Source organism: Cervus elaphus, chromosome X, assembly GCF_910594005.1.
Source record: "Cervus elaphus chromosome X, mCerEla1.1, whole genome shotgun sequence".
Lineage (NCBI taxonomy): Eukaryota > Metazoa > Chordata > Mammalia > Artiodactyla > Cervidae > Cervus > Cervus elaphus.
This window is the reverse complement of record NC_057848.1, coordinates 38182849-38201596: the sequence shown is the minus strand read 5'-3', so window position 1 is coordinate 38201596 and position 18748 is coordinate 38182849. Positions and strand designations below refer to the sequence as shown.

General features: G+C 36.7%; 1 protein-coding gene across 4 annotated transcripts in view; it reads left to right on the top strand.

Moving 5' to 3' along the window:
- LRCH2 (leucine rich repeats and calponin homology domain containing 2) overlaps nucleotides 1-18748 on the top strand; it is a 106540-nt gene that overhangs the window by 17400 nt on the left and 70392 nt on the right. For all 4 annotated transcript variants that reach the window (XM_043896680.1, XM_043896679.1, XM_043896678.1 and 1 more), the window contains exon 2: nucleotides 15640-15784. In XM_043896680.1, coding sequence (XP_043752615.1) covers nucleotides 15640-15784 — 145 coding nt within the window. The remainder of the gene's footprint in view (nucleotides 1-15639; nucleotides 15785-18748) is intronic.

The following is an 18748-nucleotide window of genomic DNA, read 5'->3' as shown; positions in this document are numbered from 1 at the left end:
TCACCAAAGTGTTATAATCTGAGCTGATAATATTTGGTGCTAGGAGGGAACAATAATTAGAATTTCTTAGAGGTGATATCTGATTGGCTTTTAACCTACCCTAACATGTAGTACCTGATTCGGTCCTTATGGAATTTTGAATGAGTGACACAGGTTGTGATTTAAGTTAGGATGCTGCCTGGGAAATAAGAATGAGACTTGGAAGGCTAGAATGAGGATTTGCCTGCCTCTGTCTCAGACTCTGACTGCAGAACTATAGAGAATTTGGTGCTTATGATATTTATTGTACCTTGTTTATTTTCTGTGGTGAGGCTGCAACTTCCAATCTCTGGTCAATAAGGAATGTACATGGTAGAGTTGGGAGATAATATTCAATGGGTCTCATGTTTTTACACATCTTGGCAGTGAAGCACTAACAGCCCTTTGTTCAGGACCATCTTTTGGAAGAAAGATAATTTCTGTCTCGAGAGCAAAGGATATTTATGCTTATTATCAAGAAAAATAATGTTTCCTTTTGAACACAGTGCAGGCATATGTACTATCTATTATAAAAGATTTGAGTTCCCTTAATTTGGAGTTCCTCTTCTGTAATGTGGTGTGTTGTATGTGCAGGTATCCATTTATACCCATATATGTTGCCCCTGTGAGATTTGGGGAGCAAGAGGAACTGCTACAGATATGCTGGTCATGCCACTTGCTGTGCTGTGAGTAATTAAGTCCTTTGACTCACACAGGGGTTTCATGCCTTCTGCCAGCACCCATTAAACTGTGTTAGGCTAGCTTTTTGGCTGACAAGTAGGTTGAAGTCTCAGATCCTTTCGAGTTCTTGACAAGTACTCAACAGAATGGTTTTGCCTATAAGATGTTACAAACCTTTTGAAGAAACTTGTTTAATTTTCTTTAATCCTTGTTAATTGAGTTGGTTAAAATATTGAAAAATTAATAAGGGTCCTTTCTTTTAAGGAGCTAAGAAAGCTGTGTATTGGCTCAGACTAAGCAGTTCTGAAATGCTAAAGTGGGAACAGCTGAAAGTTTTATAATGTTCATTATTTTCTTAACTAAAAATTGGGGCTTGAAGTAAGATTTTTGTTCCGCTTCCTATTGCAAGAAGAAACCTAGGATATGAATGTAGTTAGGAGATTTAGAATTTCTTTGACTCTACTTTGGGGTTTCAATGGAACAGAATATTTGAAATCTGGGACAGGAAGTCACAATGCATAATGTATTGGAGGAATGGACGAGCACACATAGAACATGGACTTTGAAGTCACATTTGAGTTGGGAACCTCTGTGCTGTCAATTATTACTAGTTGTTTTTTAACATTAGGCATGCCATTCAATATGTCTTTGATTCATGTGTATAATGAGGGTTAGTGGCTACCTCATGAGGTCGTTTTGAAGATTAGAAATAATTGTGCGAAGCCTATAGCCTTCAGATCTAGCATATATGGAAGGTGCGTGTTTGTGTTCATGCGCACAAGTGTGTGTATGAGGTATTTGCTTTAGTTCCACTTAGGTTATTGTTGATGTGAATTTACAATTCTGATTTCAAATTATTTCTCTACTTAACTGTCATATTTCTTTAAGCAGAAAATTCTCTATCTCTGTTGATGATGAGCCTGTGTTCTAACAACACCCATCATTTGTTAGACATTTTTCCATAGGTGAAAATGTGACAGTTTTTCAAAGATGATCTAGGTTTTTTTTGTTTTAAATAAGAGGAACTATAGCAGTCTGTGCTATTAAATATCACCCAGAGAAGACTCGTGTATCTTAGTTCATTTTAACAATTTGTGACAAAAGTCACACAGCCTTTTGTACAGTGAATAAGACAAAACTGAAATTAGTATAGTATAATAGTATACTTTCTGAAAATAATTTTCTATACCTTGGCAGAAATGATAGCCAATGGGCCAAGAATTGTACTCGGTGACAGATGGCCCCATCTGTGGCTCTTGTGGCTGCAGCTTGGGAGGCAGCAAACAGATTTCCATTCCATCTGACTCCTTTTCTCCCTTCTCTAGCTTTTTTGACCTCTGAAACTTGAGTGATACAGAACATAATTTAGATCAGGTCAGGTTATTTAAAATGATCTATTAACGTCTCTAACAGACTCCAAGCAGTTTTATAAGGAGCAGTTTGAAGGAAGGCTGGAAAGAGTACACAGTCTGTCTACTGTTGAGTTATTGCCAATACTGTTTGATATGATTTATAATAAAAACTAAGATGAAACCCAGTTCACTGGTGATACAAGTTTTTATCCTCAAGGATACTAATTAATTGAGTTATCCCCTTACTACTTAAGAAAAAAAAAGTACAGCTATTTAATTAAAAATATTTTTGCAGGCATTTTCTCATTAATTCTGATAAACAATTTTTGAGAAATGTGTTTGCTTCCTGTGGCTGCTGTAACAAATGACCCATAAACTTGGTGGTTTGGAGAAACAACAGAAATTTACTCTCTTATAGTTCTTGAGACCAGAAGTCCAAAATAAGTCTTTTGAAGCTAAAATCAAGGTTTCAGCAGGGTTACAAACCCTCTGGAGACTCGAGGGAATCCAGTCCTCACCTCTTCCAGTGTCTGGTAACTGTGGTCATTACATGACCTTATCACGCCAGTGTCTGCCTCCATCTTCATATGGCCTTTTCCTCAATGTGTCTCTCGTTTCCCTCTGTCGTCCTCCTATACAGATATGTGCGATGGCATTTAGCACCCATCTGGATGATTCAGGATAATCTCCATTGCAAGACACTTAATTATATCTGCCAAAAAATTTTACCATATAAGCTAATATTGACAGGTTCCAGGAATTATTAGGACCTGATATCTTTGAGGGCCACCATTCAGCTCACTACAGGAAGATAAAGAGCAGACTTTAATTTCTTTTCTTGTGTGTGTGTGGGAAAGGTGAAACATTTTTATAATTGTCTTTTCCCAAGTCTTACTTGTCTCCTAAGAAGGTAGACTTTAAAGCTGTTGTGAAATGAATCTCACCATCAGGAAGAAATTAAAAGTTTGTTTTCCATCTTTAGATGGAACCATATTAAATAAAATACAAATTTTGCATGTATTTCTTGAGTATAATATGTTCTTTTTTTCCATTTATTTTTATTAGGTGGAGGCTAATTACTTTACAATATTGTAGTGGTTTTTGTCATACATTGACATGAATCAGCCATGGATTTACATGTATTCCCCATCCCAATCCCCCCTCCCACTTCCCTCTCTACCCGATTCCTCTGGGTCTTCCCAGTGCACCAGGCCCGAGCACTTGTCTCATACATCCAGCCTGGGCTGGTGATCTGTTTCACCCTAGATAATATACATGTTTCGATGTTCTTTCTAAACATCCCACCCTCACCTTCTCCCACAGAGTCCAAAATTCTGTTCTGTTCTTTCTTTATATTATTCTAGTTGCCTTAGTGCATGTGTTCATTAAATGATTTTAATGTCATAAAATCGTATTTAATTGTATATCACAAGATAAAAAAATTAAATCAGGTTAAATTTTATCCATTATATCTATGTAAAAGTTAATTTTTATTTTTTTGAAGGAAAATACGAGATGCTGTTAGTGTGAGATAGATCAAGAAATTAAAATACAGATTGTTTTGTGTTATTGGCTACCTTTGCCTCTATGGTTGCATTTTTCTTTTGGCACTGGTATTCTGTTTACCCCATTCTTAGAAAAGATGTTTATACAGATTTAAAATATTGGAAAAGCCTAAATCAACTATACTGTAATTAACAAGTAAACAAATAAATAATGCAATGAGCCCCCTAAAATAAAACAAAATGAAAAAGAAAAAAAAATCTGAAAAAGCCTAGAACAAGATTTTCTTAAGAGGCTTGAGTATTAATTTTGACTTTATTATGCTTTATTTGCTTTACTCAATTATACCTGAAAAATAATTGTAATTTTAAGTGGTGTTTACTAAATAAATGTATTAGCTCATTCAGAAAATAGTTTATGAATGAAAATTTATTTAAATTTCCTAAGGGAACTCATAATATTACTTTGTAATTTAACTGAGTCTTGTTTTTGGAGGGGAAGGAAGATAAAGCATCACACAATAATGAATATATAAATTATTAAAATAATACTTTGATATTATTTAAATTATTAAAATCTTTGGTTATTAATACTGATATTTTTGCTTTTTCTCCAATTGCTTCTTTGAATGTTCTCTTTTTTATGGTTCTTGTATTTTCTCTTGACTATTATTTTTAGTCTCCTCTGCTTGCTCTTTTTTTTCTCTGCTTAACTTATAAACATTTGTCTTCTGGATGGCCCAGTCTTGAATTTCCTTTTGACTTAGTACTCTGATTTTAGGTGATGTCTTCCATTTCTATGATTTTATAGTACTAACCATATTCCCACAACTTTCAGTTTTATGTATCCATCCAGGACCTCACGTATGAGATCCAGAATGATCTGATTAACTGGCCATTTCACAATCCCTTATTGGTTATCTTTCAGATATCTCAGTTTGTACAAATGTAAAATTGAACCCTTGATTCTATCCTCTTCTTTGAAAAGCAAAACAAAGCTGTATAGCAAAAATAAGAATAAAAATCCTGTTCCACCTCTCACTTTTCTGTTAAGTAGCATCATTTAGTTGCCTAAGCCAGAATTCTCAATTCCATTCTTTTAAAAAAAATGTTTATTTTTTAATTGAAGAATAATTGCTTTACAGAATTTTGTTGTTTTCTGTCAAACCTCAACATGAATCAGCCATAGGTAAACATATGTCCCCTCCCTCTTGAACCTCCCTCCCATCTCCCTCCCTTTCCCACCCTTCTAGGTTAATACAGAGCTCCTTTTTGAATTTCCTGAGACATACAGCAAATTCCCATTGGCTATCTATTTTACATATGGTAATGTAAGTACTCTCTCCATATATCTCATCCTCTCCTCCCCTCTCCCCGTGTCCATAAGTCTGTTCTCTATGTCTGTTTCTCTATTGCTTCCCCGCAAATGAGTTCTTCAGTACCATCTTTCTAGATTACGTTTGTATGCATTAGTATACGATATTTATCTTTCTGACTTACTTCACTCTGTATAACAGATCTACCTATTTTGAAAAATACTCCTTTATATTGTGGCAAATGCATATCATGAGATCTATCCTTTTAAGGTAGATAGGTTCATCTACCTCATTAGAACTGACTCAAATGTGTTCCTTTTTATGGCTGAGTAATATTCCATTGTGTATATGTACCACAACTTCTTTATCCATTCATCTGTCAATGGACATCTAGGTTGCTTCCATGTTCTAGCTATTGTAAATATTATAAATAGTGCTACAATGAACATTGGGGTACATGTGTCGATTTCAATTTGATTTCCTCAGGGTATATGCCTAGGAGTGAGATTGCTGGGTCATATGGTGGTTTTATTCCTAGTTTTTTAAGGAGTCTCCATACCATCTTCCATAGTGGCTCTATCAATTTGCATTCCCACCAACAGTGCAAGAGGATTCCCTTTTCTCCACACCCTCTCCAGCATTTATTGCTTGTAAACTTTTTGATGATGGCTATTCTGACTGGTGTGAGGTGATACTTCATTGTAGTTTTGATTTGCATTTCTCTAATGATGAGCAATATTGAGCATCTTTTCAAGTGTTTGTTAGCCATCTGTATGTCTTCTTTGGAGAAAGATCTGTTTAGGTCTTTTTCCCACTTTTTGACTGGGTGGTTTGTTTTTCTGGTATTGAGTTGTATGAGCTGCTTGTATATTTTGGAAATTAATTCTTTGTCAGTTGTTTCATTTGCTGTTATTTTCTCCCATTCTGAGGATTGTCTTTTCATCTTGCTTATAGTTTTCTTTGCTGTGCAAAAGCTTTTAAATTTAATCAGATCCTACTTGTTTACTTTTGTTGTTATTTACATTCTCTAGGAGGTGGGTCTTAGAGGATCTTGCTTTGATTTATGCATCAAGTGTTCTGCCTATGTTTTCCGCTAAGAATTTTATAGTTTCTGGTCTTACATTTAGGTCTTCAATCCATTTTGAGTTTATCTTTGTGTATGATGTTAGTTAGTGTTCTAATTTCATTCTTTTGCATGTAGCTGCCCAGTTTTCCCAGCACCACTTAATGAAGAGGCTATCTTTGCCCCATTGTATATTTTTGCCTTCTCTATGAAAAATAAGGTACCCATAGGTGTGGTGGGTTTATTTCTGGGCTTTCTATCTTACTCCATTGGTCTATATTTCTGTTTTTGTGCTAGTACCATACTGTCATGATGACTGTAGCTTTGTAGTATAGTCTGAAGTCAGGAAGGTTGATTCCTCCAACTCCATTCTTCCTTTTCAAGACTGCTTTGATGGTAACGATAACCCTATATGCAAGACAGAAAAAGAGACACAGATGTATAGAACAGACTTTTGGATTCTGTGGGAGAAGGCGAGGGTGGGATGATCTGAGAGAATAGCATTAAAACTTGTATATTATCAATTGTGAAACAGATCACCAGTCCAGGTTTGCTGCATGAGACAAGTGCTCAGGGCTGGTGCACTAGGATGACCCAGAGGGATGGGATGGGGACGGAGGTGGGAGGGGGGTTCAGGATGGGGAACACATGTAAATCCATGGCTGATTCATATCAATGTATGGCAAAAACCACTACAATATTGTAAAATGATTAGCCTCCAACTAATATAAATAAATGAAAAGAAAAAGACTGCTTTGGCTATTCAGGGTTTTTTGTGTTTCCATACTAATTGTGAAATTTTTTGTTCTAGTTCTTGGTAATTTGATAGGGATCACACTGAATCTTTAGATTGCATTTGGTAGTTATAGTCATTTTCACAATGTTAATTCTTCCTACCCAGGAACATGGAATATCTCTCCATCTGTTTATGTCATCTTTGATTTCTTTCATTAGTGTTTTATAATTTTTTGTATGCAGTTCTTTTGTCTCCTTAGGTAGGTTTATTCCTAGGTATTTTATTAGTTTTGTTGCAGTGGTGAATGGGATTGATTCCTTAATTTCTCTTTCTGAATTTTCATTGTTAGTATATAGAAATGCAAGTGATTTCTGTGTATTTATTTTGTATCTTGTGACTTTGCTAAATTCACTGATTAGCTCTAGTAATTTCCTGATAGTTTCTTTAGGGTTTTCTATGTATCGTATCATGTCATCTGTGAACAGTGAGAACTTTATTTCTTTTCTGATCTGGATTCCTTTTATTTCTTTTTCTTCTCTGATTGCAGTAGCTAGGACATCCAAAATTATGTAGAATGATAGTGGTGAGAGTAGACACCCTTGTCTTGTTCCTGATCTTAGGGGGAATGCTTTCTGGAGAATGTTTGCTTTTGGCTTATATATGGCCTTTACTACGTTGAGGTAGGTTCCTTCTGTGCCCATTTTTTTTAAGAGTTTTAATTATAAGTGGATGTTGGATTTTGTCAAAGGCTTTTTCTGCATCTATTGAGGTTATCATATGGTTTTTATCTTTCAATTTGTTAATTTGGTGTATCACATTGAATGATTTGCATATATTGAAGAATCCTTGCAACCCTGGGATAAACCCAACTTGATCATGGTGTAGCTTTTTAATGGTGAACTTTTTAATGTGTTGTTGAATTCTATTTGCTAGAATTTTGTTGAGGATTTTTGAACCTATGTTCATCAGTGATATTGGCCTGTAGATTTCTTTTTTTGTGCTGTCTTTGTCTGGTTTTGCAATCAGGGTGATGGTGGCTTTGTAGAATTAGTTTAGAAGTGTTCCTTCCTCTGCAATTTTTTGAAAGAGTTTTAGAAGGATAGGCATTAGCTCTTCTCTAAATGTCTGATAGAATTCACCTGTGAAGCCATTTGGTCCTGGGCTTTTGTTCTTTTGAAAGATTTTTGATCACAGTTTTGATTTCAGTGCTTGTAGTTGGGTTGTTCATAATTTCTATTTCTTGCTGGTTCAGTCTAGGAAGATTGAACTTTTCTAAGAATCTGTCTATTTCTTCCAGGTTATCCATTTTTTTGCCATATAGTTGTTCATGATAGTCTCTTATAATCCTTTGTATTTCTGCATTGTCTGTTGTAACCGCTCCTTTTTCATTTCTAATTTTGCTGATTTGATTCTTCTCTCTTTTTTTCTTGATGAGTCTGGCTAAAGGTTTGTCAATTTTGTCTATCTTCTCAAAGAAACAGCTTTTAGTTTTATTAATCTTCACTACTTAATAATTAGTAAATCTTTACTAATTAATAATCTTTACTAATTTTTCCTTTATTTCTTTTTCATTTATTTCTGCTCAGATGTTTATGATTTCTTTGCTTCTGCTAATCTTAGGGTTTTTTTTCTGTTCAATGTTTTTCTTGTTTCTTGAGGTAGGGTTGTATTTCTACAAACTCCCCTCTTAGAACTGCTTTTGCTGCATACCATAGGTTTCGAGCTGTCTTCATTGCCATTTGTTTCCAGGATATTTTTCATTTCCCTTTTGATTTCCTCAGTAACCTGTTTGTTATTTAGAAATGTATTATTTAATCTCCATGCATTTGTGTTTTACAGTTTTTTTCCTTGTAATTAATATCTAATCTCATAGCATTGTGGTCGGAAAAGATGCTTCATACGATTTCAGTTTTCTTAAATTTACTGAGGTTTGATTTGTGACCCAAGATGTAGTCTATCCTGGAGAGTGTTCCATGTGCACTTGAGAAGAAGGTGCATTTGGATGGAATGTCCTGAAGATATCAGTGAAATCCATCTCATCTAATGTATCATTTAAAATGTGTTTCCTTATTAATTTTCTGTTTTGGTGAACTGTCCATTGGTAAGTGGGGTGTTAAAGTCTCCTACTACTATTGTGTTACTGTCAGTTTCTCCTTTTATGTCTGTCAGTGTTTGTCTTGTGTATTGAGGTACTCCTATGTTGGGTGCATAGATATTCACAATTGTTATGTCTTTCTCTTGGATTGATCCCTTGATCATTATGTAGCGTCCTTCCTTATCTCTTGTAGTATTCTTTATTTTGAGGTCTACTTTTCTGATATGAGGATTACTACTCCAGCTTTCTTTTGCTTTCCATTTGCATGGAATATATTTTTCCATCCTCTCACTTTCAGTCTATATGTGTCTTTAGGTCTGAAGTGGGTTTCTTGTAGACAGCATGTATATGGGTCCTGTTTTTGTATCCATTTAACCAATCTGTGTCTTTTGGTTGGAGCATTTAATCCATTTACATTTAATTATTGATATGTATGTTCCTATTTCCGTTTTCTTAATTTTTTGGAGTTTGTTTTTGTAGATCTTTTCTTGTATTTCCTGACTACATAAGTCCGTCTATTTGTTGTAAAGTTGATTTGGTGGTACTGAATTCTCTTAACTTTTGCTTATCTGAAAAGCTTTTTAATTTTTCTATCAATTTTGCATGAGATCCTTGCTGGGTAGAGTAATCTTGGTTGTAGATTTTTCCCTTTCAGTACTTTGACCATATCCATTCCCTTGCCTTTAGCCATTCCCTTCTGGGCTGCCCATCTTTCTGTAGAAAGATCAGTTTAACCTGTTCAAAAATTTTGTCATACACTTTCTTTTTCTCTTTTTTTTTTATGGGACCCCAGTAATTCAAATGTTGGTATGTTTAATATTGTCCCAGTGGTCTCTGAGCCTGTCTTCAGTTCTTTTCTTTCTTTTTTACTGTATTCTGCTCTTTAGCAGTTATTTCCACCATTTTATCTTCCAGCTCACTGATCTTTTCTTCTGCTTCAGATATTCTGCTATTGATTCCTGCTAGAGTAATTTTAGTTTCAATAATTATGTTTGTCTCAGTACGTTTACTCTTTAATTCTTCTAGGTCTTTGTTAATTGATTCTTGCATTTTCTTCATTCTATTTTCTAGGTTTTTGATCGTCTTTACTATCATTATTCTGAATTATTTTTCAGATAGTTTGCCTATTTCTTCTTCATTTATTTGGACTTTTGTGTTTCTAGTTTGTTCCTTCATTTGTGTGGTATTTCTCTGCCTTTTCATTATTTTTTAAAAAACTTACTGTGTTTGAGGTCTCCTTTCCCAGCCTTCGGTTGAATTCTTTCTTCTTTTTGGTTTCTGCCTGTCTAAGGTTTGTCCAGTGGTTTGTGTAGGCTTCGTGTAGCATGAGATTTGTGCTGAGTTTATTATTTTTTTTTGATGGGCAGGACTGAGTGAGGTGATAATCCTGTCTGCTGATGATTGGGTTTGTATTTTTGTCTTGTTTGTTATTTGGATGAATAGTAGCACAGGATGCTACTGGTAGTTGGGTGATATTGGGTCTTGTATTCAAGTGGTTTCCTTTGTGGGAGTTCTCACTATTTGATATTCCCTTGGGTTAAGAGTTCTCTGGTAGTCTAGGGTCTTGGAATCAGTTCTTCCACTTTGAAGGCTCAGGGCTTGATCTCTGGCCAAGAACAGAGATTCCACAGGTGGTTTGTTATGGCATTAAGTGAGAGTAAAACAAATACCCAAAAATGAGAAACCCAAGATGATCCCCAGACAAATGGCAGTTACAAAATCATGCAAACAATAATTAAAATAGTGGAATATGAACATATACACATATACACATAAGCAAAATCAAAATAGTCCAACAAAAATAAGGTACAATAGTTTGACCCCACAAACAATGGAAACCAAAAATGATATCCACCCGTTAAGAACAAAACTAACTGAAACACAAACTGGAAAACAAAACTAAAGCAAGGTGCCAACTGGGGAATAAAGCAATGAAAGCAAAACTAACAAATATGGTGAGAAAAAAGAAAGAAAAGAAAGAAAGAGTAGATATGCAAAGTTAAACAGAGATAGATAAAGAATATTTATATATATATATATATATTTATTATATATATATATATATATATATATAATTAACTGCAAAGGGAATGGAACAGTAGAAAAAGCAAACAAAGGAATAAATGTAGAAAAAAATAATAGGTTTAAAAAATTTAAAAATTAAAATTAAAAAAAAGAGAAAAGAAGAAAGAAAACTCCACAGAGCTGCAAAAGGCCAACGTAGAGGTAGAGGTTTATAACAGGAATAAAAAGTGTGATTGAAAAAAAAAACTCAAAAGCTTAATTATATTTCATAGTGCTAATAAAATCAACAACTACAACAGAGGGGGAAAAAAAGGAAAGAAAAAAAAATCCAAAGAAACTACAGAACAAGTCAAAATATAAGAAGAATAAATGTTTTTCTTGAGTCACTGCTGTCAGGGTTCTTTCCCTTGCTGGGAGTCACAGTCCACCTCGCCTACCTAGGATGCACTCCAGCACTGTTTTGGTCTCCAGATCTGCAGTGGGGGCAGCTCAGACTCAAATCTGGTCCTACTCCTGTGTGTTCTTACCTCCAATGTCCACAGCTATCAGAACTAGTGGATTTTCTCTTGTGGGAATTCTCAATGTCCTTTGATATATTCCATAGACACAGGCTGCCTAGTTGATCATGTGGATTTAATCTGCAACTTGTAAAGCTGGTGGGAAGGTTTTGGGTCTTCTTCCTTAGCCACACTGCCTCTGGGTTTCAATTGTGGTTTTATTTCTACCTGTGTATGTGGGTTGTCCACTGGGGTTTGCTCCTGAGGCTGTCCTGGAAGACTTGTGTCTGCCCCAGTGAGGGTTAAGCATGAAGGTGGCACAGCTGCTTGGGTTGCAGGGACCCTGGCTGTGCCAAGTGTGCAGGGACACAGACTGCCTCAGCCACAGGACTTATGGCCCTATCAGAGTCTTTTTTTCAAGCCTCTGGTAGCTGGTGATCAGAAGGCCTCTTTGGCTAGTCTTTCTCCATAGCTCCACCTGTTCAGGCACTTAGAGGGCTCCCTTGTCTGGGGTCCTTCTCTGTTGTTGGGTGCATCAGGCGCTTGATGGGCCAGGCTCTCTATTGTTCAGTTGCGGGTGCCGGCCTATGGGGAGAGAGAGGCTGTGGTGATGACTCCACCCCCTATGCATGACTCAGCAGTATCACCTTGCTTCCATGGCTGCCTGGCTTTCCTCCACAGGCATTTCCTACCACAGTCTCCTCCCTCAGGTCCCCTTTGTCCATCTCTCTGTAGTCAACAGCAGCCCTCACCCTGGGATTGCTCTACAATCCCTATTCCCAGCTCCCAGCTGCTGCGCCTTCTAGGGGACCTGCGTCCCTTTCCGGGGTACATATGGCTGCGGCAAGGACTGTCTGATTCTCATTCCATTTAGGCTACCACAGATCAGCTGCTTCACTCTCAGCCTTAAATGTTTCTCCTGTGACCCAGACAATTGCCTTGATATGGGAATTGGACCCCTGTTTCAGTTCCCCCACCCACCGAGGGCAGGTCCAGTCCTATTAACACTCCTGTTTTTCCTCCTAGTTCCTTCATCCTACTGAGTTTTGATTGGTTCTGTATATTCTTTTCTGGTGGTCAGGTACTCCTGTCAGCTCTCAGCTGGTGTTCTGCAAGCCCTTCTATCCTACTTCTCTGCCATCTTGTTCTCCTCCCAGTCTTTTCTGGGTTCCATTCTTGATTACCGTCTCTTATTTATCCCACATAGACAATTACTTGCCCAATTCCTATAAGTACTAATATCAAAATACATTTCAAATTCTATTTTTTATCCTTATTCTTGCCATCTCCATGCAAGCTACCATCATCTAACTCTAGGGCCACTGTATTATTTATGAGTACTTACTAAATATTATACAGAAAAACAAACTGGGCAGAATTTGTTTTTAGGATTTCAAATTAACTGTAAGCAGTAATTTTCAACTCCTCGAATTCTGAAGTTACAAGGATAAGAGGTAAAAGTCAAATGTAAAAGAAATATTCTAAACTAAAAAAAAGAAGTCTTAATTTTTCCCCCTCAATAGAACTGCATGATGCCTGGGTATCTAGAGGAGGTGAGCCAGTAAATTGAAAACTTCTATTTGAGGTTCAGATTTTGATTTCTAATAATTCTATCTGTCCTTTTATTTAGTTATTCAGAGTCTTTTGGTGAGAAGAAAAAGAATCCAAATTAACTTTTATATAATCATAACTAATGTTTTCTTTAGCCAGTTACAGAATTTTGTATTAGGCAAATGAGTATGTGCATGTATACACACATGCATAAAAACATACATGTATATTGATATTCTTAATAGCAAATTATTATACTGCTAAATAAATAAGTCTCATACCTCAGAGTGAGGAATTTTAGTGTTGGTAGGAAGCTGTTCTTATGTGGGCAGACCAGATGCTAAATGAGGTACAGTGGCCTAAGATACACCATAGATGTTCTTCTTTTAACTTTTTATTTTATATTGGAGTATAGCTAGTTAACCGGAGAAGGCAATGGCACCCCACTCCGATACTCTTGCCTGGAAAATCCCATGGATGGAGGAGCCTGGTAAGCTGCGGTCTGTGGGGTCGCTAAGAGTCGGACACGACTGAGCAACTTCACTTTCACTTTTCACTTTCACACATTGGAGAAGGAAATGGCAACCCACTCCAGTGTGCTTGCCTGGAGAATCTGAGGGACAGGGGAGCCTGGTGGGCTGCCGTCTATGGGATCACACAGAGTTGGACACGACTGAAGTGACTTAGCAGCAGCATAGCTAGTTAACAATGTTATGATAGTTTCAGGTGGACAGTAAAGGGACTCAGCTGTACATATACATGTATCCATTCTTCCCCAAACTCCCCTCATATCCAGGCTGCTACATAACATTGAGCAAGGTTCTCTGTGCTCTACAGTAGGTCCTTGTTGGTTAACCATTTTAAATATAGTAGTGGAGAAGGAAATGGCAACCCACTCCAGTACTCTTGCCTGGAAAATCCCATGGACAGAGGAGCCTGGTAGGCTACAGTCCATGGGGTCGCAAAGAGTCGGACATGACAGAGACTTCACTTTCACTTTTCACTCTCATGCATTGGAGAAGGAAATGGCAACCCACTCCAGTGTTCTTGCCTGGAGAATCCCAGGGACAGAGGAGCCTGGTGGGCTGCTGTCTATGGGGTCGCACAGGGTCGGACACAACTGAAGCAACTTAGCTGCAGCAGCATCAGCATGTACATGTTGATTCCAAACTCCCTAACTGCATAGATGTTTTTCTTGATAAAGGTAAATGATAGTCTTATGTTTTTAACCAAATAAGTATAATGAAATAGTGATAGCAAAGTATGTGTGTGCATGCGTGCTAAGTTGCTTCAGTCATGTCTGACTCTTTGTGACCCTGTGGACTGTAGCCCTCCAGGCTCCTCTGTCCATGGGATTCTCCAGGCAAGAGCACTGGAGTGGGTTGCCATTTCCTTCTCCAGGGAATCATTCCCACCCAGGGTTCAAACTTGCATTTCTTAAGTGTCCTGCATTGCCAGGTGGGTTCTTAACCACTAGCACCACCTGGGAAGCCCTTAGCAAAGTATATTCCTATGGTAAGATAGCTAATTTGATAATTGTTCAGGCAGAAATTCTCAACAGGGGTAGGAGGGTTTATATTCCATGGGATTTTTTTTGACTACCATGACTAGAGGGTGTTACCTGGCATCTAGTAGATAGATGTTAGGGATGCTGCTAAATATCCTACAATGCCCATGATAGCTCCACACAACAAATAGCTATACAATGCAAAAAGTCAATAATACTTTGGTTGAGAAACTCTTTTAGGGTATTTTTTTCCAACCTGCCACATGATATCCTAAGTATTTTTCAAAATTTCATTTAACAAAGTATCAATAGATGTATAATAGTTACAATAATTCTGTTTTTGTGTGTGTGTGCGTGTGAAAACTTAAGTGAATAAAATTATTTGTTTGTACTTGGAATAGTTTAGGAGAGGAAGGAATCAAGTGTAAGTGCCAAGTTTCTGGCTTGAGCAGCTCATGAGGAGAATGTTGGTGACATTATCTAAAGTGAGAGAAACAGATACGTGGAAGATCTTCAGTTAAGATTTTGCACTTGCAGAATTTGAGGTACCTGAGAGATATGAAGGGGAAGTCCTAAAGATTAGCACATAAGTGTTCAAACATGTATTTAATTTGAAATTTTCAGTATATGAATAGTAACCCTAGTTTTGGATTAAATCATCTAATAGAGTATGTCTTAAGGAAAGAGTACCTTATATCAGAGTCCTTAGGAACAAAAACATTCACGGTATGGGTAGAGGAGAATCTAGCAAGAGACTTAGTAGCAGCCAGGGAGATAATAGGAAATGATCCAGAAGTGTAGTTTTCCAGGCCAAGGGAAGAGGAGTATTTCCAAATGGATGAACGGTGGTTGATATGGAGGCTATTAGTGACCTTGGTAGATATAAAAATGAATAGAAGCAAATTATAATTGGTTGAAAAGTCCATGGTAAGTATTAAATATAATTATGTTGTAAATTTATTTAAGTTTTGCTGTAAAGGAGGAAGGGGTGGATGGAGGGGGATGTGGGATCAGGGATGGTTTTATTCATGTTTTTAAATATCAGAGAGAATTCTTCATTGGTATTTTAAAAGATAATATTTAAAGATATTGAAGTATATCAAGTGCAGTTTGTTAATGAACAGACTTTCCATGAATATATTTCTCTATATTTTTTGCCTTAAGGCAAAAGGTCAAGGTCAGTATTTTGAATAGTTGGTTGGGTTCTCAGTGATTCAGCAAGTGTGTAAATAGTTCTGTTAATTACCGCAAATATAGGTGTATGTTTGACATGCGGACATTACTTTTATTTTTCAGATCTTTCAAGAAATCGTTTTACAGAAATTCCTTCTGAGGTCTGGTTATTTGCACCTCTTGAAACATTAAATTTATATCATAATTGCATCAAAATCATTCCTGAAGCCATTAAAAACCTGCAGATGTTAACATACCTTAACATTAGGTAAGAAAATAATTTTGGGGGAATAAATTTTGTTTTTTTAATACAGTTATAATTCGTTTTAGTTGCAAAGGAATGTAATTGGTTTGGCTATGTAACCTATGTCTCTACAGTATCTTATTTGTATTTTCTATATGTCCACATTACTTTATAGGTTTTTGGTCTTGTTCTTGAGAGCAGTGCTTCTCAAACTTCAATGCCCCCAGGAACCAGATGCCGATTCTGATTTCATAGGCCAGCATTTCTAACTCTCTGGTAATGCCCATGCCTGCTGGTCCTTAGGTCACTTTGAGTACTATGGCTTTAGACCAGAAATATTTTGTTGAAATCACAGCACCACAACACAGGTTTATTTATTAGCATCCCCAATTAAAGTGGAACATTATAAACAAACAGTTCTTGAGTTATATTTTTCACTCTTGTGACTTCTTATTGCTACCTCAAGGATGGATAGATTGGGATGGGATTATTGGAAGGTTAGGCGTAGATAATAGTTGATGTTAATAATAAGTTCTTACCGTGTGCCAAGCAGTGTTAAAAATACTTTACCCGTATTACCTCATCTCATCTTCACAACATTTTCAGATAATGTGGTTATTATCCCTGCACTGCAGATGAGGAAACTGAAGCACAGAGGTTAACTATTTGCTCAAAATTACACATACTGCAACTGGTGGAGCCAAGATTCTAATCAAAGCAGCAGTATGGCTGTAGAACTCTGATTCTTAGCCTTATGCTGTTTTTATAATAGACTGAACATTGAATAAGTGTAAGAAAAAAATTGCCCTACCAAATGAGTGACAGTGAATGGAAACTGGTATATTGTGACTTAATTTTAGAATCTTATTTTTGTTTTATGTTTTGAATTATAAGGGAAAACTTCTTCCTTAATGAAGTTACTTGTCTAAATTCTCAAATAGGGAAGTAGTAAATAGAATTAACATATGTAAATGATAATGTTCCTTTCTATGTGATATTTATTATGTATATCTCCCTCAGTGGTGTCACCTGGCAGTACATATTACTTTAACTGAAACCATTTTAACCTTAAAATGTGTGAGAGTAATTTCCTTCCATAGATATTGGTCATTTGGGTTGCTCCTTTCTCTAACTGGGTACATAATCTCCTTAGCCTGGCTTGGGAAAGGTTTGAGGAAAGTGAGGTATTTTTAAATTTTTTGTCTTTATTATCATTTTATTTTGTTATTTTATGGAGAAAGCAATTTGTCAAAAATTGAATTGCATTTATACATTAACATTTATGGTACGTCTTAGAATAGTTTTACTAAAACTTTTTGTGATTCTTTCCCATTTTGATCTCTAAAAGTTGACTTGTAATTTTTGTTTAGAGACACAAAATGTTTTAAACTCACTATATTAAAATAACACTTGTTCTAATGACTGGCTTTCTTTGGCTATCTCTAAAGCATGTGTCAAAAGTGAAGATTTATGATTATTAACTATGTATAAAGAAATAGAGAGCTGACTGCTAACTCAATAAACCTGCTTCTTAAGGGAAGAAAAGAAACCAATTTTTAAACTTTATTGGTATGAGGGAGATTAGATTGAGTTTGTATGTGCCATTCTTTTTCCTATTTATTTATTTTTTTATTTTGGTGAAAAGATTTTGAGAAACTTGTAAGATAATTTTTAGCTTATTCTTTCTTCCTGTATACTATGCTTCTTTTCAGTAGAATCCACAGGAAGACCCTTTGTGCTCCAGACAGACCACTTTCCCAAGGATTGCACTTGATCCTTAAAGTGCAAGAGTTGTGACAAACACCTAGCATATTTGACATTCCAACAGTCTGGCTAGGACTTCTGGTCTTGGGGCATTAGCCTTTTTTATTGAAGTCTGTGCCATGTGATTAAACCAGTCTAGTGTTTCTGGACATCCTTTGAAGGTATCGGTCAGTTCAGTTGCTCAGTCGTGTCTGACTCTTTGCAACCCCATGAACTGCAGCAAGCCAGGCCTCCCTGTCCATCACCGACTCCCGGAGTCCACCCAAACCCATGTCCATTGAGTTGGTGATGCTATCCAACCATCTCATCCTCTGTCATCCCCTTCTCCTCCTGCCCTCAATCTTTTGCAGCATCAGGGTCTTTTCCAATGAGTCAGCTCTTCACATCAGGTGGCCAAAGTATTGGAGTTTCAGCTTCAACATCAGTCCTTCCAATGAACACCTAGGACTGATCTCCTTTAGGATGGACTGGTTGGGTCTCCTTGCAGTCCAAGGGACTCTCAAGAGTCTTCTCCAACACCAGAGTTCAAAAGCATCAATTCTTCGGCGCTCAGCTTTCTTTATAGTCCAAATCTCACATCCATACATGACCACTGGAAAAATCATAGCCTTGACTAGATGGACCTTTGTTGGCAAAGTAATGTCTCTGCTTTTTAATATGCTGTCCAGGTTAGTCATAACTTTCCTTCCAAGGAGTAAGCGTCTTTTAATTTCATGGCTGCAGTCACCATCTGCAGTGATTTTGGAGCCCAGAAAAATAAAGTCAGCCACTGTTTCCACTGTTTCCCCATCTATTTGAATGGGGCAAAAAGGCTTGAAGTCCCTCTCTTGGGGTAACACTGGAGTTTTATTGCTGTGTATGTTATACAAAATGCTATGTACAGCCTATAAATATCACTTTGAAAAGCAAGGAAAATAATAGCAAATTGCTAATGAATGCTTGATAGTGTGTAAATGTAGTGGTACACTTTATATATATTTTGGTAGTAGGATTGTCTTAGTCCATTCATGGCACTATAACAGAATACCGTAGACTGGGTGATTATAAACAACAGAAATTTATTTTTCAGTTTTAAGGGCTGAAATGTTCAATATCAAAGTGCCAGCCGATTCAATGTCTGGTGAAGACCAGTTTCCTGATTTACATAGATGACTCTCTTCTAGCTGAGTCCTTACATGGAATAAAGAGAAAGGGAGCTCTCTGGGGTCTCTTTTTAAGGCCACT